The 23,495-nt window shown below is 48.3% G+C and overlaps 1 protein-coding gene across 1 annotated transcript in view; it reads right to left on the reverse strand.

The window, feature by feature from the left end:
• The window catches only part of MMEL1 (membrane metalloendopeptidase like 1), a 70,927-nt gene that overhangs the window by 16,906 nt on the left and 30,526 nt on the right, over positions 1–23,495 (reverse strand). The window contains exons 10-15 of the mRNA XM_038746908.1: positions 21,092–21,226; positions 11,953–12,042; positions 9,481–9,617; positions 8,148–8,241; positions 5,159–5,287; positions 1,912–2,010 (exon numbers count right to left, since the gene is read on the reverse strand). Of these exons, the coding sequence (XP_038602836.1) occupies positions 1,912–2,010; positions 5,159–5,287; positions 8,148–8,241; positions 9,481–9,617; positions 11,953–12,042; positions 21,092–21,226 (684 nt within the window). The remainder of the gene's footprint in view (positions 1–1,911; positions 2,011–5,158; positions 5,288–8,147; positions 8,242–9,480; positions 9,618–11,952; positions 12,043–21,091; positions 21,227–23,495) is intronic.

Genomic DNA, 23,495 nt, shown 5'->3' on the forward strand with positions numbered 1-23,495 from the left:
AGGGCTCACAGTCTTAATCCCCATTTTGCAGACGAGGGAACTGAGGCACAGAGTGATTTACCCAAGGTCACACAGTGGATAAGTGGCAGAGATGGGATTAGAACCCAGGTCCCTCTGACTCCCAGGGTTCTATCCACATCAAGTTGGATACAATCCCTGCTCCACACGAGGCTCAAAGTCTAAGGAGAGGGAAAACATGCAACGAATCCCCATTTTATAGATGTGGTAAACGAGGTACGGAGAAGTTATGTGACTTGCCCAAGGTCACAAAGCAGGCCCATGGCAGCCTCAGGATTAGAAACCAGTCCCTTTAATTCCCAGGCCAGAGCTCTCTCCCATAGGCCATGATGTTTCTCATAGGTCTTTATGTCTGCTTGTCTTCTCCATTATTATTATTATTATTATTATTATGGTAATTGTTAAGAGCTTACTACGTGCCAAGCACTGATCTAAGCACTGGGGTAGATACAAGTTAATCAAGTGGGACACAATCCCTGTCCCACATGGGGCTCACATTCTTAATCCCTATTTTACAGATGAGGTGATTGAGGCCCAGAAGGTAAACGACTTGCTGAAGGTCACACAGCAGACATATGACAGAGCCAGTAATTGAACCCAGATCCTTATGACTCACTGGCCTGTACTCTATCCACTAAGACAGGCTGCTTCTCTAGACTGTAAACTATCAGTGGGCAGGGACTGTTGCCTCTCCCACGTGCTTAGGACAGTACCATGCACATGGTCAGTGCTTAGTGGACACCAGAGACGGTGGTGATTGATGGGGAGAGGTAGGGAGGTCTCGCTGCCCTCACCCATTCCGAGTTGAAGCCAGCAGCTGTCCCACAGCTTCAAACCAAACCTAAAAGGGCCTGTTCCCTTCAGGATCTGAAAGCCAGGGGTCCTGATGGGGAGAAGGTGACCCAGAGGGAATGAACTTTGCCCCCCCAGAGGGCATTAGGCTCCAGAGCTCAGGACTAAAAACCCAAGCAAAGCCCCCACCCAAAATGGTGCCACCTCGGCTGCCCACTGCCGCCGGGCTGCTGGCCCGTGGGTCCCCTCTAGACTGTAAGCCCATTGTAGGCAGGGAATGTTGTTCATTGTCATATTGTACTCTTCCAAGCGCTTAGTACAGTGCTCCGCAAACAGTGGTTGCCTATCAAACCCCATATCAAGCAAAAACTCCTCACCTCACTATTGGCTTCAAAGCTCTCCATCACCTTGCCCCTTCCTACCTCACCTCCCTTCTCTCCTTCCCCAGCCCAGCCCGCACCCTCCGCTCCTCTGCCACCACTAACCTCCTCACTGTACCTCATTCTCGCCTGTCCCACTGTCGACCCCCGGCCCACGTCCTCCCCCTGGCCTGGAATGCCCTCCCTCCGCACATCCGCCAAGCTAGCTCTCTTCCTCCTTTCAAATCCCTACTGAGAGCTCACCTCCTCCAGGAGGCCTTCCCAGACTAAGCCCCCTTTTTCCTCTGCTCCCCCTCCCCATCACCCCCATCCCTGTCCCGCAGCACTTGTGTGTATATGTACACATTTATTATTCTATCTATTTTTATTAATGAAGTGTATATATCTATAATTCTATTTATTTAAATTGATGCCATTGCTGCCTGATGCCAGTTTGTTTTGATGTCTGTCTCCCCTCTTCTAGACTGTGAGCCCGTTGTGGGCAAGGATGGTCTCTGCTGCCGAATTTCCAAGTGCTTAGTACAGTGCTCTGCACACAGTAAGCGCTCAATAAATACAACTGAATGAATGAATTGCTCAATAAATAATAATAATGATGGCATTTGTTTAGCGCTTACTATGTGCAAAGCACTGTTCTAAGCACTGGGGGGATACAAGGTAATCAGGTTTTCCCACATGAGGCTCACAGTCTTCATCCCCATTAATTGAATGAATGAATGACCTTTTCCTGGGCCTTCTTCTTGGACTTTTCATCCATCCACTGAAGCTCCTCCAGGGTTTCGATGAACACCTCACGGATTTTGTCGATCAGTTCTCTGACCTGGAAGGGGGTGGGAGGCAGTGCAGTGGGGGCAGAGTCAGGGAAGATGGAAGCAGGAGTCTCTGGGAAGGTGGGGGCTGCTTGCTGGGTCCAGCGATGGGGCGTTGGGGAATGGAAAGCTGCCTGTCGGCTTCCTGGCTTTCCCACAACTGGCTCCCTCAGCCCTGTCTGCCCCCTCCTCCCATCCAACCCCGGTTCCTGCCTGATTTTAGCTCCTTCCATGCAAAAAACGCACGGTCCCTTGCTCTCCCCACTTGTTCCAATCAGTTACTCCCATCTTTCCCTCTCAGGAACTCCCTCCCCACTCAGCACCACCCAATCCTATCTCTCCCGTTCTCCAGAGCGGCCTAAAAGGCCACCTACCTCAGGAGGCCTTCCCGGACTGATCCCCCCCTTTCTGGATCAGTTACCTTACCTCTTAAGTGTGAATCAGTTTATTAATTTATCTAATTGCTTGCTTCCTTTTATCTATGTTCCTCTTCCCTGATTAATCACTCATTTCTCCACTCTATTCCCCCCACCAACCCAAGCACTTGAACAGGGAATGTGACTCTGTTGTATTCTCCCAAACACTAAATATAGAACTCTGTACACAATAAAGGCTCAATAAATACCACTGATTTACTGACTGATTGATAAACTTCTTAAGGGGAGGGATCATGTCTACTTCCTCTACTGTACTCTTCTAAGTGCTTAGTACAGTTATCTGCCCAGAATAACTGCTCAGTAAATAGTATTGATGATGATTATAATAGTTGTTAAGTGCTTACTATTTGCCAGGCACTTGATAGATTACTTGCATTTTTAACAATTGTAAGTTTGCTTGCCTCCTTGTTAGGTTGTTCAATCTATGGCATTTATTGAAGGCTTACAGTATGCAGAGCACTGTACTACTACTACTACTACTACTAATAATAATAATGGTATTTGTTAAGCACTTACTATGTGCAAAGCACTGTTCTAAGCACTGGGGAGGTTACAAGGTGATCAGGTTGTCCCACGAGGGGCTCACAGTTTTAATCCCCATTTTACAGATGAGGTAACTGAGGCACAGGGAAGTTAAGTGACTTGCCCAAAGTCACACAGCTGACAGTTGGCGGAGCCGGAATTTGAAACCATGACCTCTGACTCCAATGCCCGGGCTCTTTCCACTGAGCCATGCTGTTTCACATGCTTCTACTAAGTGTCTGTTAAATGCTTAGAGGGCAAGGAGTGTGATTTTCACTTCTATTCCTTGACCAGGGGTCTAGTTCAGGGCTCTACATACAGTTCCTGCCCAATATTATCATTATTAGTATTATTACATCTGTTAAGTGCTTGCTATGTGTCAGACACTGGTGTAAGCACTAGGGTAGATGAGTTAATCAGGTTACACAGTCCCTATCTCACATGAGGCTCACTGCCTTAAGTAGGAGGGAGTAGGATTTACTTTCCATTTACAGTTGAGGAAACTGAGGCACAGAAAAGTCTAGACTGTGAGCCCACTGTTGGGTAGGGACCGTCTCTATATGTTGCCAACTTGTACTTCCCAAGCGCTTAGTACAGTGCTCTGCACACAGTAAGTGCTCAATAAATATGATTGATTGATTGATTAAGTCACTTGCCCAAAGTCACACAGCAAGCATGTCCTCTGACTCCCAGGCCCATAATATTAATATTAATAATAATAATAATAATAATAATAATGACATTTATTAAGGCAACGTGGCTCAGTGGCAAGGGCTTGGGAGTCAGAAGTCATGGGTTCAAATCCTGACTCCACCGCTTATCAGCTGTGTGACTTTGGGCAAGACACTAAACTTCTCTGTGCCTCAGTTCCCTCATCTAGAAACTTTCCAAGTGCTTAGTACAGTGCTCTGCACACAGTAAGCACTCAATAAGATTGAATGAACGAATGAATGAATAGCAAATGGGGATTAAGACTGTGAGCCCCACGTAGGACAACCCAATTACCTTGTATCTACCCCAGTGCTTAGAACAGGGCTTGGCACATAGTAAATGCTTAACAAATACCATCATCATTATTATGGTATTATTCCATTCAGTGCTTTGCAGGGCGTAGGCACTGTTATGGGGCTCTGCAGCCAGGAGGAACCCAATAGAGTGCTCTGCGCCTAGTAGGACCTCAGTAGATGCTGCTGCCGACAGTGGTCACGATGGTGGTCTCCAGTGTCTGGAGACCACCGCCTCAAGAGACAGGTCAATAAACCACATGAGGCATCTGGAATTGATTTTTAATTCACTCAGACCTGGGGCACACGCTAGCCTCTTTCCCTACTGCCCCTCCGCTCCACCCAAGCCCCCAAACCCTCTCAGCAGCGTGGCTGGGAAGAGCTGTGTGTCCCTAGGGTGATGGGGAACAAGAAGCCAGGTTGGGCAGGTGTCCAGTCAAAGAGGGAAGGGGTGATTTTCTTCTCCACCCACTCCTCCCCTTGGTCAGGTGGGTGCTGGGGGGGCCCTGGAGGCTCCCTGGATGTTGGAGGTGGGGCGGGGGGACAGGGTTGGGATGAGAGGGCTGGCAGAAACTCCTCACCCTGGGCTTCAAGGCTGTCCATCCCCTCGCCCCCTCCTACCTCACCTCCCTTCTCTCCTTCCACAGCCCACCCCGCACCCTCCGCTGCTTCGCCGCTAATCTCCTCACCATACCTTGGTCTCGCCTGTCCCGCCATCAACCCCCGGCTCACGTCATCCCCCGGGCCTGGAATGCCCTCCCTCTGCCCATCCGCCAAGCTAGCTCTCTTCCTCCCTTCAAGGCCCTGCTGAGAGCTCACCTCCTCCAGGAGGCCTTCCCAGACTGAGCCCCTTCCTTCCTCTCCCCCTCGTCCCCCTCTCCATCCCCCCCATCTTACCTCCTTCCCTTCCCCACAGCGCCTGTATATATGTATATATGTTTGTACATATTTATTACTCTATTTATTTATTTTACTTGTACATATCTATTCTATTTATTTTATTTTGTTAGTATGTTTTGTTTTGTTTTTTTTTTTCTCTCTGTCTCCCCCTTTTAGACTGTGAGCCCAATGTTGGGTAGGGACTGTCTCTATATGTTGCCAATTTGTACTTCCCAAGCGCTTAGTACAGTGCTCTGCACATAGTAAGCGCTCAGTAAATATGATTGATTGATTGATTGAGTCAGAGAATCACCTACCATCCTCTTGCTCTCCCCAGCAAAGGCCTCCTTGACGTAGAGGGCACCGACCGCGTTTTCCATGTTGTTGTTGACGAAGCTCACGCACTCCCTCCACCGCGCTTCCTCCACGGTGGTTCCGTACAGAGCCTGTACGTGGGCACCAGGCGGGGACTTGCCTTCAGGCCTCCCTGGGAGGCCCGGACCTCCCCAGCCCAAGCTCCAGGCAGCTTCTCCGGACTGGGGGTTCTGTCTCCCTCTCCAGACCCCTGTCCGCTGACTGTTCATCTCTCATTCAACCCAAATATTCGGTCTGTCACCAAAGCCTGGTGTTTCTACTTTTATGGCACCATTTTTATCCATCTAAACTGCTGAGCCAAACACTTATCAGATTCATTCTAGATGACTATATCTGCCTCCTCGCTGACCTTCCTGCCTCTGGTCTCTCCCCACTGTAGTCTGCTGCTTCACTCTGCTGCATGGATTATTTATCAAAAAAACCCAATCAGTCCACATCTCCCCCCTCCTCAAGAACCTCCAGTGGCTGCCCATCCACCTCCACATCAAACAGAAACTTCTTACCGTCGACTTTAAAGCACTCAATCTCCTTGCCCCGTCCTATCTTACCTTCATGGATCTCCTACTACAACCCAGCCTGTATACGTCATTCCTCTAACACCAATCCACACACTGTGTCTCAATCTCCAGCCACCCTTTGCCAATGTCCTCCATCTGGACTGGAATTTTCTCCTCCTTTATATCCAATAAACCGCCACTCTCCCTGTCTTCAAGAGAGAAGCAGCATGGCTTAGTAGAAAGAGCACAGGTCGGAGTCAGAGGACCTGGGTTCTAATGCTGACTCTGACACACATCTGTAGTGTCACTTTGGTCAAGTCACTTAAATTCTCTGTGCCTCATTTACCTCAACTGTAAAATGGGGATTAACTCCTACTCACTCAGACTGTGAGCCCCATGTCGGGTAGGAACTGTGTCCAACCTGATTAACTTCTATCTATAACCCAGTGCTTAATGTACTGTTTGGCATATAATAAACACTTAGACTATTTCTATAATCATTATTCTTACTATCCTGACTCTGCCACTTGTTAGTTGTGTGATCTTGGGCAAGTCACTTAACTTCTCTGTGCCTCAGTTACCTCATCTGTAAAATGGGGATCAAGATTGTGAGCCCCAAGTGGGCTCAACTTGATCAGCTTGTATCTACCCCAGTGCTTAGAACAGTGCTTGTCACATAGTAAGCACTTAACAAATACCATTATTATTATTATTATTATTATTACTTTGAGTCACCTACATACTTGGATCTTTCAGCACTTGACCATGAGCCCCACAGCACTTCCATACATAGCCTTTTCTCCTAACTGTAATTCACCGCAGCATCTGTATTCCCCTCTAGACTGTAAGCTGCTTAGGGAAGCAGCGTGGCTCAGTGGAAAGAGCACAGGCTTTGGAGTCAGAGGTCATGAATTCAAATCCCAGCTCCGCCACTTGTCAGCTGTGTGACCTTGGGCAAGTCACAACTTCTCTGGGCCTCAGTTACCTCATCTGGAAAATGGGGATAAAGTCTGTGGGCCCCACGTGGAACAACTTGATTACCTTGTAACCTCCCCAGCGCTTAGAACAGTGCTTTGCACATAGTAAGCACTTAATAAATGCCATTATTATTATTAAGGTCAAGGATTGTTTCTACCAACTCCAACCTACTCTCCCAAATGCTTAGTACATTGCTCTGTACTCAGTTAACAAATACCACTGATTGATGGATTGTCCCACTATGCAACTTCTCAGTCCAGCCCAGGACGGGGCTGCCCTCAAGCTCAGGAGACTGGTCATCTCATGGCTAGGCGACTGTATCACCTCCTTTCTGTCCTCCCTGCCTTCTCTTCAGTCCAAACTCCACACTGTTGTTGCCTGTATTATCTCCTGAAACATCACTCAATATACTTCTTTCCGCTCTTTAGACCCCTCTGACATCTGCCCATCTCAGGCCCTCTGCTGTAACCCAAAGTTCTTCCTACTCCTGGCAACTTGCAACCTCAAGGAGCTTCTTCGTGGCCGTTGTTTGGCTGGGGGATGTCAGCGAGTTCTCCATACCCTTCCCACATCCTGCATTCAGGCCACTAGCCAGATTCATCCGGATGTAACAAGACACACACCTGAAGTCCAGATAATAATGATGGAATTTGTTAAATGCTTACTATGTGCCAAGCACTGTTCTAAGCACCGGGGTAGATACAAGGTAAGCAGGTTGTCCCACATGGGGCTCACAGTCTTAATCCCCATTTTCCAGATGAGGTTAAGTGAGGCCCAGAGAAGTTAAGTGACTTGCCCAAAGTCCCACAGCTGACAAGTGGTGGAGCCGGGATTAGAACCCATGACCTCTGACTCCCAAGCTCGGGGTCTTTCCACTAAGCCATGCTGCTTCTCTGATTTGGGGTAACTGTGGTAAAATAGCAAATTTCAGTCCCCTGACCCAGTTCTCCATTCTTGTCACACTGACTCTAAAAGGGACATATGCCCGAGGTCAAAAGGTCCATCCCCCTGCCTTCAAATGGAATTATGAAAACTACATTGAGCCTAGTAAGGGATAGCCTTATCCCTTAAGAAGCAGCGAAGCTCAGTGGAAAAGAGCCCGGGCTTTGGAGTCAGAGGTCATGGGTTCAAATCCCGGCTCTGCCACTTGCCAGCTGTGTGACTTTGGGCAAGTCACAACTTTTCTGTGCCTCAGTTCCCTCACCTGTAAAATGGGGATGAAGACTGTGAGCCCCCTGTGGGCTTGTAACCTTGTAACCTCCCCAGCGCTTAGAACAGTGCTTTGCACATAGTAAGTGCTTAATAAATGCCATCATCATCATCATCATAGCCCAGGATCTGGTCTTGGTTCCAGTCTGGAGTCTAGCCAGTGGGCATTGCTGCCTTCCTGGGGGGTGGAATGGGTCCAGGCCCCGGCCCTGGTACTCCCGGTTATCCATGCCACCCTGGGGGTTACCTTGCGGTAGTTGGCCCGAACGTCCTTGAACCTCCGGCTCAAACTACTGACCCGGTCGATGATCAGGCGCCAGATCAGATAGTTCTGGATGGTACTGGGGACAGACGCAGAAAGCCGGGTCAGTGCCCGCCCAGCCAGGAAACCCAATGCCGGAAGCACGCTGGGAAGCAGCGTGGCTCAGTGGAAAGAGCCCGGGCTTTGGAGTCAGAGGTCAGGGGTTCAAATCCCGGCTCTGCCACTTGTCAGCTGTGTGACTTTGGGCAAGTCGCTTAACTTCTCTGTGCCTCAGTTACCTCATCTGGAAAATGGGGATTAAGACTGTGGGCCCCCCCCGTGGGACAACCTGATCACCTTGTAACCTCCCCAGTGCTTAAAACAGTGCTTTGCACATAGTAAGTGCTTACTAAATGCCAACATAATGCCGGATGGAAGCCTGGAATGGAGAGGCTCCTCCGGAATCAGGGCACCAGATGGGGGGCGCAGGGCAGAGGATGTGGGGCTGGAGGCTGGAGACACAAGGCTGGGGCCACACTGCAGTCCAGCCACAGAGCAGCCCATCTCGGTTGGTCCGCCCAGGGCAGAGAAGCACCATAGCTCAGTGGAAAGAGCCCGGGCTTTGCAGTCAGAGGTCATGGGTTCAAATCCCGACTCTGCCACTTGTCAGCTGTGTGACTTTGGGCAAGTCACTTAACTTCTCTGTGCCTCAGTGACCTCATCTGGAAAATGGGGATTGAGACTGTGAGCCCCCCATGGGACAACCTGATCACCTTGTAACCTCCCCAGCGCTTAGAACAGTGCTTTGCACATAGTAATAATAATGATAATAATAATGGCATTTGTTAAGCACTTACTATGTGCAGAGCACTGTTTTAAGTGCTGGGGGGGGGGAATACAAGGTGATCAAGCTGCCCCACGTCGGGCTCACAGTCTTAATCCTCATTTTACAGATGAGGTAACTGAGGCTCAGAGAAGTTAAGTCACTTGCCCCAGGTCACACAGCAGACGTGGCAGAGTCGGGATTCGAACCTATGACCTCTGACTCCAAAGCCCGGGCTCTTTCCACTGAACCCCACACTTAATAAATGCCATCATTATTATTATTATTCTTATGTGGGAGGTCAGGACCCTCACCCCCAGCATCCCAGAGCTTTCCCAGACAGATGCTCCGGAGAGGGCCATCCCCCATCTCTCAGGGTAGGGACTGTCTCTCTATGTTGCCAACTTGTACTTCCCAAGCGCTTAGTACAGTGCTCTGCACACAGTAAGCGCTCAATAAATACGATTGAATGAATGAAATCCCCTGTCCCTCTTCCCCCAACCCCACGATCCTCACCTGGCAGAGTAGCTGGTGATGATTGCCTGGAGCTTCCGCAGGTAGGGCGCCCCATACACTACCACCTCCTCCTGCGGGCGGATCAGGACACCCACAGATGCCATGACCCTCTGGATGAAGAGGGTCCAGTTAAAGTCCTAGAAGAAGAGGAGGAAAAGAAGGAAGAGAAGAGAAGCAGCGTGGCTCATTGGAAAGAACATGAGCTTGGGAGTCAGAGGTCGTGGGTTCAAATACCAGCTCCACCAATTGTCAGCTGTGTGACCTTGGGCAAGTCACTTCACTTCTCTGGACCTAGTTACCTCGTTTGTAAAATGGGGATTAAGACTGTGAGCCCCATGTGGGACAACCTGATCACCTTGTATCCACCTCCAGGGCTTAGAACAGTGCTTGGCACATAGCGCTTAACAAATGCAAAAATAAAAAAAGGGAAAGAAGGAGAAAGAGGAGGAGAAAGAGGGGAGAATCACAGTGCTGCACATGCTTTGTGGGGTGCCACTTTACCATCTCAGGCAACCACCCCAGCATCCTCCTGATCGGACCCAGAAGTCTTTGGCCACATCTCTGTCATCTTCTACTCCTTGTTGTTCAATTCTCCCGATCGACTGTTCTGCTAAAATCTGCTGAGTCTTCCTCCAAGCATTTCCTGTACCCTCTTCTTCCTCTCCCCTCAAATAACCACCCTCGTTCCAGCCTTTGTCATATCACGTTTGGACTACTGCATCAGCCTCCTTGCTGGCCTCCCGGCCTCCAGTCTCTCCCGGCTTCAGCTCCTACTTCATGTTGCTGCATTTGCCAACTTGTACTTCCCAAGCACTTAGTACAGTGCTCTGTACACAGTAAGCGCTCAATAAATACGATTGATTGATTGATCTTCTTCCAGTGTCAGTCAGCATGCACCTCCAAGGACTAGGCTTCTCCGTTGGCATCAAATGGAAATGCCCTATCTTTTTTTTTTATAGTATTTGTTAAGTGCTTACTATGTGTCAAGCACTGATCAAAGCACTGAGGTAGATACAAGTTAATCAGATCAGACGCAGTCCCTTGTCCCATATGGGGCGTGGCTCAATGGAAAGAGCACAGGCTTTGGAGTCAGAGGTTATGGGTTCAAATCCCGGCTCTGCCAACTGTCAGCTGTGTGACTTTGGGCAAGTCACTTAACTTCTCTGTGCCTCAGTTACCTCATCTGTAAAATGGGGATTAAAACTGTGAGCCCCCCGTGGGACAACCTGATCACCTTGTAACCTCCCCAACGCTTAGAACAGTGCTCTACACATAGTAAGCGCTTAACAAATACCATCATTATTATTAGTATTATTATTATGGGGCTTACAGTCTAAGTAGGAGGTAGAACAGGTATGGAATCCCTATTTTGAAGTTAAGGAAACTGAGGCCCAGATAAGTTAAGTGACTTGCCCAACATCACACAGTAGAGCCCAGGTCCTCTGGCATGGCGAAGTGGATAGAGCAGGGGCCTGGGAATCAGAAGGTCATGGGTTCTAATCCTGGCTCTGCCACTTGTCTTCCGGGTGACCTTGGGCAAGTCACTTCACTTCTCTGGGCCTCAGCTCCCTCATCTGTAAAATGGGGATTGAGACATGTGGGACAGAGACTGTCCAACCCAATTTGCTTGTATCCACTCCAGCACTTAGTAGAGTGACTGGCACATGGCACTTAACAAATATCATCATTATTAATTGTTATTATCCACTATCATCCATGGCTCTCTACCAGCCTTCCTCACTCTCCATCTTGACTCTTTTATTCCTCTCTTGGCTCTACTGGCACTAACCTAGCTGGTTCTCCCTCCGGGGAACATGTCTACCAACTCTGTTATATTGTACTCTCCCAAGCGCTTAGTACAGTGCTGTGTGCACAGTAAGGGCTCAGGCTTTGGAGTCAGAGGTCATGGGTTCGAATCCCAGCTCTTCCAATTGTCAGCTGTGTGACTTTGGGCAAGTCACAACTTCTCTGTGCCTCAGTTACCTCATCTGTAAAATGGGGATTAAGACTGTGAGCCCCCTCTGGGACAACCTGATCACCTTGTAACCTCCCCAGTGCTTAGAACAGTGCTTTGCACATAGTAAGTGCTTAATAAATGCCATTATTATTGTTATTATTATCCTGCTGGGGTGGGGGGGCCGGGGGAGGGGAGATCCCCCACTAGGGAGCATCTGCTCCTGGCTGGTACAGTGGCCTGGACCCTCTGGTTCACAGTTTCCTGCTGTATCATTGGGCACACACCCTAGCCCCGCTGTCCAGTGTTCCTAGGCAAGGACAGGGATGGGTGGTGGCATTGTCTGTCTCCCCCTCTAAACTGTAAACTCATTGTGGGCAGGGAATATGACTGTTTATTATCATATGGTGCCCTTCCAAGCACTTAGTACAGTGTTCTGCACATAGTAAACACTCAATAAATACAGTTGACTGATTGACTGACAGGGGTTGTGCAGCAGGGAAGCCCAGAGCTCTTACCTTCAGGGAAAATTTCTCCTGGAGCTCCGGAAGGGTCATTTTATTGTACAACAGGGTGACATCATGCCGCTCCTCTTGGGGGACAGTCGCCTGGTGACAGATGCAGGAGAAGAAACAAGTACAGTCCACAAGCCGAAAATGGACTGACCTTAGGCCTGTCGCCATTCCCAGCCCTTCCCCGACCCCCCGCACGTGCTTGTTTCAATTATAAGTCCCCCATCAGTTCTCCTCTATCCACCTAACCCCACTCCTCTTCCACTACAAGCAGAGAAGCAGCGTGGCTCAGTGGAAAGAGCATGGGCTTGGGAGTCAGAGGTCATGGGTTCTAATCCCAGCTCCACCACACATCTGCTGCGTGACCTTGGGCAAGTCACTTAACTTCTCTGAGCCTCAGTTATCTCATCTGTAAAATGGTGATGAAGACTGTGAGCCCCACGTGGGACAACCTGATCACCTTGTATCCCTCCCAATGCTTCACACATAGTAAGTGCTAAACAAATGCCATCATTATTGCAACCCAGCCCTCACACTTCACTCCTCTAATACCAATGTACTCACTCAATTGTATTTATTGAGCACTTACTGTGTGCAGAGGACTGTACTAACTCACTAGGCCTCAACGTTGTCTCACTTACCATTGACCCCTTGCCCACGTCCTCTCTCTGGCCTGTAACTCCCTCACCCTCATATATTTCTAGACTGTGAGCCTGTTGTTGGGTAGGGACCGTCTCTATATGTTGCCAACTTGTACTTCCCAAGTGCTTAGTACAATGCTCTGCACACAGTAAGCACTCAAATACAAGGGACCACCATCTCCCCACTGTCTGGTAAGTTAGAACTATATACATAAGTGCTGTGGTGTGGCTCAGTGGAAAGAGCCGGGGCTTTGGAGTCAGAGGTCGTGGGTTCAAATCCCAGCTCTGCCAATTGTTAGCTGTGTGACTTTGGGCAAGTCACTTAACTTCTCTGGGCCTCAGTTACCTCATCTGTAAAATGGGGATTAAGACTGTGAGCCCCCTCTGGGACAACCTGATCACCTTGTAACCTCTCCAGAGCTTTGAACAGTGCTTTGCACATAGTAAGTGCTTAATAAATGCCATTATTTCTAGACTGTGAGCCCGTTGTTGGGTAGGGACCATTTCTACATGTTGCCAACTTGTACTTCCCAAGCACTTAGTACAGTGCTCTGCACACAGTAAGTGCTCAATAAATACGATTGAATGAATGAATGAAGTCACGTGTCTCAGAGGGGAGAGGGAGGAGGGGAAAATGAGAGCTTAGTCAGGGAAGGCCTCTTGAAGGAGATGTGATTTTAACAAGGTTTTAATGGTGGGAAAAGCGCTGGTCTGTTGCTTTGAAGGAGGGGAAAGTCGTGCTCCATTGGATATGAAGGACGATAGAGTTCCAGGCCATAAGGGCAAGCGTTGGCAGAGAGATAGTTAAGATTGAAGTACAGTGAGCAGGTTGGTGTTAGAGGAGTGAAGTAATTGGGTTAGGGTTATAATAGGAAATCAGGAAGGGATTAGGAGTGGGCAAGGTGATTTTTTTTTTAAACTGTATGTGTTAAGCACTTACTAAGTGCCAGACACTGTTCTAAGAGCTGGGGTAGGTACAAGATAATCAGGTTGGACACAACAAATGTCCACATGGTGTTTACAGTCTTAATCCCTGTTTTACAGATGAGGTAACAGGCACAGAGAAGTGAAATGACTTGTCCAACATCACACAGCAGATAAAAGGTAGAGCTGGGATTAGAACCCACGTCCTTCTAACTTCCAGGCCCATGCTATCTCCACTAATAATAATAATAATAGCATTTATTAAGTACTTACTATGTGCAAAGCACTGTTCTAAGCACTAGACAACACTGCTTCATCTCGCTTTAAAGCCAACAGTAAGGAGGTTCTGATTAGTGTGGCAGGGGATGGACAACTACTGGAGTCCCTTGTGGAGAGGGGAAACAGACAACTTTTTATTTTTAGGAAAATGATCCCAGCAGCAGAGTGAAGTTTGGACTGGAGTGGGGAGAGATAGGAGGCTGGGAGGTCAGCAAGGAGGCTCAAGGTGGGATAGGCTAAGTGCTTGGACCAGCATAGTAGCAGTTTAGATAAAAAGGATGGATTTTATGGGATGTTGTGAAAGTTGAATTGACAGGATTTGGTGACAGATTGAATATGTTTGTTGAAAGAGAGATGAGTTGAGGATAATTCCAAGATTGGGGGCTTGTGAGACAGGGAGGATGGTGGTACTGTCTACGGTGATGGAAGAGTCAGGGGGAGGACAGAGTTTCGGTGGGAAGATGAGTCTTCTGTTTTGGACATGTTAAATTTGAATTGTCAGCAGGATATCCAAGTAGAGATGACTTGAAGGCAGGAGGAAATATGAGACAGCAGAGAAGGAGAGAGGTCAGGGCTGGAGATGTAGATTTGTGAGTCATCTGGATAGAGATGGTATTTGAAGCCACAGGAGCAAAGTAGTTCTCTAAGGCATTGGGTGCATATGGAGAAAAGAGGGGACCCAGAACTGAGCCTCCCACAGTTAGGGGGTGGGAGGCAGAGGAGGAGCCTGTGAAAGACTGAGAATCAGAGGCCAAAGAGATAGGGGGAGAACCAGAAGAGGACAGTGTCAGTGAAGCCAACGTGGGATAATGTTTCCAGGAGAAAGGGGTGGACCAAAAAGTGTCCAAGGCAGCTGAAAAGTCAAAAAGGATTAGGACAGAGTAAGAGGCCTTTGGATTGGCACTAAGGAAATCATTTGTGACCTGTGAGATTGGAGGGGATAAAGGAGAGAATTAGAGGAGCGGAAGTAGAGGAAGCAGGTGAAGACAACTCACTCAAGGAGTTTGGAGAGGAGGGATAAGAGGGAGATAGGGCGATAACTGGAGGGAGCAGTGGGGTCAATCAATAAATGTCATTGATTAACTGATTGATTTCTATGGGGGTCTTCACAGCTCTGCCTGCCTCTGCCCCCCTGCATCCTGACAGCAGACCCATCTGCCCGAGCCCTGGAATTGTTTAATTACAGTGGTGAGTTCATGGGGTCAAAGCTTCAGGACATCTCTACTTGGATGTCCCACTGACACCTCAAACTCGACATGTCCTAAACAGAACTTCTCAGCTTCCCACCCAAACCCCACCCTTCCCCTGGCTTTCCCATTACTGTAGACAGCAACACCATCCTTTAATAATAATAGCATTTATTAAGCACTTACTATGTACAAAGCACCAAGCCCGCAAGCCACCAAGCCCACAACCTTGGTGTCATCCTCGACTCCGCTCTCTCATTCACCCCTCACATCCAAGCCGTCACCAAAACCTGCCGGTCTCAGCTCTGCAACATTGCCAAGATCCGCCCTTTCCTCTCCATCCATACCGCTACCCTGCTCATTCAAGCTCTCATCCTATCCCATCTGGACTACTGCATCAGCCTTCTCTCTGATCTCCCATCCTCATGTCTCTCTCCACTTCAATCCATACTTCATGCTGCTGCCCGGATTATCTTTGTCCAGAAACGCTCTGGGCATATTACTCCCCTCCTCAAAAATCTCCAGTGGCTACCAATCAATCTGCGCATCAGGCAGAAACTCCTCACCCTAGGCTTCAAGGCTGTCCATCACCTCGGCCCCTCCTACCTCACCTCCCTTCTCTCCTTCTACAGCCCAGCCCGCACCCTCCGCTCCTCCGCTGCTAATCTCCTCACCGTACCTCGTTCTCGCCTGTCCCGCCATCGACCCCCGGCCCACGTCATCCCCCGGGCCTGGAATGCCCTCCCTCTGCTCATCCACCAAGCTAGCTCTCTTCCTCCCTTCAAGGCCCTGCTGAGAGCTCACCTCCTCGAGGAGGCCTTCCTAGACTGAGCCCCTTCCTTCCTCTCCCCCTCTCCATCCCCCATCTTACCTCCTTCCCTTCCCCACAGCACCTGTATATATGTATATATTTGTACATATTTATTACTCTATTTATTTTACTTGTACATATCTATTCTATTTATTTTATTTTGTTAGTATGTTTGGTTTTGTTCTCTGTCTCCCCCTTTTAGACTGTGAGCCCACTTTTGGGTAGGGACTGTCTCTATATGTTGCCAATTTGTACTTCCCAAGCGCTTAGTACAGTGCTCTGCACATAGTAAGCCCTCAATAAATACAGTTGATGATGAAAGCACTGTTCTAATCACTGGGGAGGTTACAAGGTGACCAGGTTGTCCCAAGGGCGCTCACAGTCTTAATCCCCATTTTACAGATGAGGGAACTGAGGCTCAGAGAACTTAAGTGACTTGCCCAAAATCACACAGCTGACAATCGGCAGAGCCGGGATTTGAACCCATGACCTGTGACTCCAAAGCCCGTGCTCTTTCCATTGAGCCATGCTGCTTCTCTGTCTCATAAGCCCATAACCTTGGAATTATTCATTCAATCATATTTATTGAGCACTTACTGTGTGCAGAGCACTGTACTAAGCGTTATCTTTGACTCATTTCCTTTCATCCAACTCACATTCAATCTGCCACTAAATCCTGTTGGTTCAACTTCAACAACATTGCTAAAACCTGTCCTTTCCTCTCCAAACTGCTACCACATTAATCCAAGCATTTGTCATATCCCACCTTGATTATTGCATCAGCCTCCTTGCTGACCTCCCTGCTGTCTCTCCCACTCCAGTCTGTACTTCACTCTGCTACCTGGATCATTTTTCTACAAAAAACATTCAGTCCATGTTTTCCCACTCCTCAAGAACCTCCTGTAGTTGCCCATGCACCCCTACATCAAACTGAAACTCATTTCCATTGTCTTTAAAACCCTTCAGTCACCTTAATGTTCTTCTATTACAATCCAGCCTGCAAGCTTTGATCCTCTAATGCCAATCTATTTACTATTATCTCAATCTCTTCTATCTCTGTCAACCTCTCTGCCACATTCATTTAATCATATTTATTGGGCACTTACTGTGTACAAAGCACTGTAATAAGTGCTTGGGAGAGTACAACACAGCAACAGACACATTCCCTGCCCACAATGAGCTCACCATCCAGAGCAGGAGGCAGAGATTAATAAGCATAAATAAAAAAGTTACAGATATGTAGATATCTGCCTCCCTAGCCTATAAGCTCACTGTGAGCAGAGAACATGTTTACCAACTCTGTTTTATAGTACCTTCCTGAGTGCTTAGTACTGTGTTCTGCACACAGTAAGCACTCAATACAGTTGAATGATAAAGTTCTCAAGCACAATGAACACTCCTTTTCCAAGAGACAGCTGGGTTCATGCTGGCTCAAATGGGGCATTCCCAGCAACTACAGGAGCAGACCAAGGAGAAAAGAGAGTCTTCCCATGGCTTCCCACCCCCCAGAATTTCTACATCCACCTCCTCATTGATCTCCCCTACCACCCACCTCTCTCCTCACTGATCCACTTTTTACCCTGTTGCCCAGGTCCTTTTCCTAAAATATAATGATGGTATTTTTTAAGTACTTACTATGTGCCAAGCATTGTTCTAAGCACTGGGGTTGATACAAGGCAATGAGGTTGTCCCACGTGGGTTCACAGTCTTAATCCCCATTTTACAGATAACAAGCACAGAGAAATTAAGTGACTTACCCAAAGTCACACAGCTAATAAGAGGCAGAGCCAGGATTAGAACCCACAATGTCTGACTCCCAAACCTCTGCTCTTTCCACTAAGCTATGCTGACATGGCTCCTCACTATTCCAAAACCTCTAATTACCCTTTCCTCTCCTTGCCAAACAGAAACTCCTCCTCATCAGCTATGTCACACAGTCTCCTCCCTCTCTCCTTTTTATCCACTCTCTTTCTCCCATAATACCCTAGCATGCACTTTGTTCCCTTCAAACTAACCCACTCACTGTGCCTCATTCACACCTGTCCCACATCCAACCCCTCAATCACACCCTATCCGATGCTTGGAACTCCCTCCCTCTTCCAATCTGCCAGACCACAATTCTCCCCATCTTCAAATCCCTCCTGCAATCACATCTCCTTCAGGTGGCCTTCCCTGACTAATTTTTCTTCTCACCAGGTTTTATTCTCCCCAACTACATCCTAAGTACTTCCATTTCATTTACGCAGTCATGCCAAACTATAGCTCTTCTGTCCATATCTACTTACCTGTTCTATTCTTTAAGCACTTACTCACCTACATACCTATTTTTCCTTTCTTTTCCCCTATTCGTAAATTTCTTGGTATTTGCCTCACCTGGTTAGAATGAAAGTCTTTTGAGAGCAGGGATCTAACTTTAATGCAGAGAGCCTGGGCAGTCAAAGGATTTGAGGTTCTAATCCCCGCTCTGACACTTGTCTGCTGAGTGACCTTGGGTGAATTACTTAATTTTTTCTAGGCCTCAGTTTCCTCATATGTAAAATGGGGATTAAGACTGTGAGTCCCATTTAGGGCATAGACTATCCAATCTCATTAATTTGAAGCAGTGTGGCTCCGGGGAAAGAACCTGGGAGTCTGAGGTCATGGGTTTGAATTTCGGCTCCGCCACTTGTCAGCTGTGTGACCTTGCGCAAGCCACTTAACTTCTCTGTGCCTCAGTTACCTCATATGGAAAATGGGGATTAAGTCTGTGAGCCCCATGTGGGACAACCTGATCACCTTGTATCCTCCCCAGTGCTTAGAACAGTGCATCGCACATAGTAAGCATTTAACAAATACATTCATTATTATTAATTTGTATCTACCCCAGTGCTCAGTACAGTGCCTGGCACATAGTAAGTGCTTAAAGCAAACAAAATAACCCCTCTATTGTTGTCTCTCAAATATTTAGTCATCAATCAGTGATATTTACTGAGTGCTTAACTTGACAATGCTCTAGACTGTAAGCTCAGTGTGAGCAGAGCATGTCTACCAACTCTTGTTGTAGCATACTATCTTAAGTGTTTAATACAGTGCTCTGCATACAGTAAGTGCTCAATAAATACAATTGATTGATTAACAGTAAGCCCCCAATAAATGCTAATGAATGGATCAGCAGCCAGCCAGCTTTTTTTTAATGGTATTTGCTAATCGCTTACCCTGTGTCAGGCACTGTACTAAGCACTGGGGTAGATGCAAGATAATTAGGTTGGATACAATCCCTATCCCACACAGGCTCACAGTCTTAATTCTCATTTTACAGATGATGTAACTGAGCCACAGAGTAGTTGAGTGATTTGTCCAAGGTCACACAGCAAAGAAGTGGTGGAGGTGGGGTTAGGACCTCTAGGTTCTCCAATATCCAGGCCTGGACTCAGGCTCGGGTCTCCTACTGCCTTCAGGACATCTCCATCTGGATGTATGCTGGCCATCTAAAACTCAACATGTCCAAGACTGAACTTCTTATCTTCCCTCCCAAACCCTGCCCTCTCCCTGACTATCCCAGCACTGTTGATGGCACTACCATCCTTCCCATCTCACAAGCCCGCAACCTTGGTGTCATCCTCGACTCTGCTCTGTCGTTCACCCCTCACATCCAATCCGTCACCAAAAACTGCCAGTCTCACCTCCGCAACATCGCCAAGATCTGCCCTTTCCTCTACATCCAAACTGCTACCCTGCTGGTTCAATCTCTCATCCTATCCCGACTGGATTACTGCATCAGCCTCCTCTCTGATCTCCCATCCTCCTGTCCCTCCCCACTTCAGTCTATACTTCACGCCACTGCCTGGATCATCTTTGTGCAGAAAGGCTTCTGGGCATGTTACTCCCCTCCTCAAAAATCTCCAGTGGCTACCAATCAACCCACGCATCAGGCAAAAACTCCTCACCCTCGGCTTCAAGGCTGTCCATCACCTCGCCCCCTCCTACCTCACCTCCCTTCTCTCCTCCAGCTCTGCCACTAATCTCCTCACCGTGCCTCGTTCTTGCCTGTCCCGCTGTCGACCCCCGGCCCACGTCATCCCCCTGGCCTGGAATGCCCTCCCTCCACACATCCGCCAAGCTAGCTCTCTTCCTCCCTTCAAAGCCCTACTGAGAGCTCACCTCCTCCAGGACGCCTTCCCAGACTGAGCCCCGTCCTTCCTCTCCCCCTCCTCCCCCTGCCTTACCTCCTTCCCCTCCCCACAGCACCTGTATATATGTATATATGTTTGTACGTATTTATTACTCTATTTATTTTATTTGTACATACTTATTCTATTTATTTTATTTTGTTAATATGTTTTGTTTTGTTGTCTGTCTCCCCCTTCCAGACTGTGAGTCTGCTGTTGGGTAGGGACCGTCTCTAGATGTTGCCAACTTGTACTTCCCAAGCACTTAATACAGTGCTCTGCACACAGTAAGTGCTCAATAAATACGATTGAATGAATGAATGAATGAATGGCTCTGCCGTTTGTCTGCTGTGTGACTTTGGGCAAGTCACTTCACTTCCTTTTGCCTCAGTTTCCTCAACTGTAAAATTGGGATTTGAATACCTGTTATCCCCCCTACTTAGAAGACTGTAAGCCCCATGTGGGACAGGGACTGTGTCCAACCCGATTAATTTGTAGTGGTGCTTGACAGATAATCAGTGCTTAACAAATGCCAGAAAAAAACCCCCAGTGCCCTGCATTCCGTATCACTGGCTGTTATACATTTAATCACCTTGCTCCCTCCTATTGTACTTGGCTGATTTCCTATAACAGCCCAGAACACTCACTTCCTTCCTCTAACACCAACCTACTCACTGAATCCTGATCTCATCTATCTCACCACCGACCCCTTACCCACATCCTCCCTCCAGTCTGGAACTCTCTCCCCCTTCGAGTCCAACAATTAAAATCATATTTCCTCCAAGAGCCCTTCCCCTATTAAGCCCTTTCTCCCTTCTGTGTCACCTTTGCACTTAGATTTGTACACTTTATTCACCCCACTCTCAACCCTACAGCACGTACGTATGTATCTAATATATTTTAGTGTCGGTCTCCCCCTATAGACTGTAAGTTCCTTGTGGGCAGGACACCTGTCTACCAACTCCATTATATTGTACTCTCCCAAGTGCTTAATACAGTGCTCTGCACACAGTAAGTACTCAATAAATATGATTGATTGATTGATTCATTGCTGGGCACTCAGGACAGTGCTTTGCTCCTGCTAGGTGCTCAGCACAGGGATCTGACCCTCCAGATGCTCAGTGCAGTATTCCACAACTAGTCAACCTAACTCACATTGGCGATGTCAGTCTCCAGTTCCATCACCCGGGCCATCTCCTCCTGGACAAAGCGGTCATCGCGAGTCAGGTTCAGATCGCTGCGGATCATTGTGGCCATGGCGATCATGAAGCTCAGGTACGCCTCTCTCACCTGTCTCAGGAGGATGGGAGGGGAGAGAGAGGGTTGGCAGGGCAGAAGTGGGAGCTTCTGGAAGATCCACCATCCAGTTCCACCATACTCCCCGCTGCCCGGGATCCTTGCTGATTCTACCCTGGTGATGGTCTGGGAAAGGAAGGAGCCAGGTTCCGCTTGGCCTTTTTCACTCTTCACCATGGCATAAATTAGAGGGAGAACAAAGGGCGGAAGAGGAGTAATTTGGATACAATTTAATACCAGAGAAGCAGTGTGGCTCAGTGGAAAGAGCACGGGCTTGGGAGTCAGAGGTCATGGGTTCAAATCCCGTCTCCACGGCTTGTCAGCTGTGTGACTTTGGGCAAGTCATTTCACTTCTCTGGGCCTCAGTTACCTCATCTGTAAAATGGGGATTAAGACTGTGAGCCCCACATGGGACAACCTGATCACCTTGTATCCTCCCCAGTGCTTAGAACAGTGCTTTGCACATAGTAAATGCTTAACAAATACCAAAATCATTGTTATTATTATTACCATTTAGGTAGTTTGTAGAGGTGGGGTTAGAGTCAATGCAGGGACAAGGGGCTTGTAGTATGTCACTGAAGGGAGAGTCAGGAATGAAGAGAGGATTTGTTGGATGGTCCATGCTAGGTCACTCGAGGGAGAGTTGGGGATTGAGAGAGGAGTTAAGAATGTTGGATGGTCCATGCTGCATCACTGAAGGGAGAGTCAAGCATGGAGAGGGGAGAGTCGGGAGTGTTGGTTGCTCCATTCCTCTCCATGAGAGTGGATGGCCAGGAGGGTAAGCTCCAAGTGTCAGAGACAGAGTTTCAGCTGCAAGGGCCGTGGGTCTGGCCCGGCAAGAGTACTGTCTGGAGTCTGATGTTCTTAGTCTCTGAAGTATTCCCCATCCCTTGCCAGCAGCTGGCACATGCTTGTGCTGGAAAATGAGGTTTAGATTGAAATGCCTGATCCTGGCTTACCAGCATTAGACTTTTCTTTCCCTTTTGCCAATCCAATGTCATGCTAGGCCAAAAGCCCCCACTGTGCTCACCTGGAACTATCCTAGCAATGTGGCAATGAGCCCAAACGTCTGCCCACAAAATCCATCAGTTGTTTCTAATCCAATGGAGTCGAAGGGTAAGGAATGAGGAGAGATAGGAAGCCAGTGGGATCTGGGCCAGAGTGCCTCAGAATGGCTAAGGTGGCCACTGGTCCGGTTTCCAGCTGGCCTGGCTCATCTGGTCAGGATTTAGGACCAGCTGCTTTTTGCCCATTTGAGAGTGTCAAAGCCCAGCCTTGGGAAACTGCAGCTACTGCTCCTGAGGCCCATGACTCTGACATGAATTCATCAGGTCCAGCATGGCGAAGCTCTGGAACCGCAAGGGAGGGTCAGGTAGCCCCGGAGGTACAGTGCTAAGCGCTTAGTACAGTGCTCTGCACACAGTAAGCACTCATTAAATACGATTGAATGAATGTGCTCGAGGCCCAGGCCGATTTGAGTGGACTTCTACCACTAGGGTGTATGGTTGATGTCATTGTTTCACCTGCATCTGGTGGCCCCGTGTTTGGGAATGTCACCGCTGACCAGGCTGGGTACAGTGGGCAAGAACCAGGGTCGTCCAAACTCTTCATGGAGCTGGAAGCCTCTTCAGAAAGGTGGCTATGTCGTTTTTGTTCAAAGTGGGACATGAGAACAAAGGGTCTAGCTTGAGTGAATTCTCAGTGGCTACCAATCAATCTGCGCATCAGGCAGAAACTCCTCACCCTGGGCTTCAAGGCTGTCCATCACCTCACCCCCTCCTACCTCACCTCCCTTCTCTCCTTCTACAGCTCAGCCCACACCCTCCGCTCCTCTGACGCTGATCTCCTCACCATACCTCGTTCTCGCCTGTCCCGCCGTCGTCCCCCGGCCCATGTCATCCCCCGGGCCTGGAATGCCCTCCCTCTGCCCATCCTCCAAGCTAGCTCTCTTCCTCCCTTCAAGGCCCTACTGAGAGCTCACCTCCTCCAGGAGGCCTTCCCAGACTGAGCCCCTTCCTTCCTCTCCCCCTCGTGCCCCTCTCCATCCCCCCATCTTACCTCCTTCCCTTCCCCACAGCACCTGTATATATGTATATATGTTTGTACATATTTGTTACTCTATTTACTTATTTATTTATTTATTTTGCTTGTACATATCTATTCTATTTATTTTATTTTGTTAGTATGTTTGGTTTTGTTCTCTGTCTCCCCCTTTTAGACTGTAAGCCCACTGTTGGGTAGGGACTGTCTCTATATGTTGCCA

This window comes from Tachyglossus aculeatus, chromosome 5, assembly GCF_015852505.1.
Source record: "Tachyglossus aculeatus isolate mTacAcu1 chromosome 5, mTacAcu1.pri, whole genome shotgun sequence".
Taxonomy (NCBI): domain Eukaryota; kingdom Metazoa; phylum Chordata; class Mammalia; order Monotremata; family Tachyglossidae; genus Tachyglossus; species Tachyglossus aculeatus.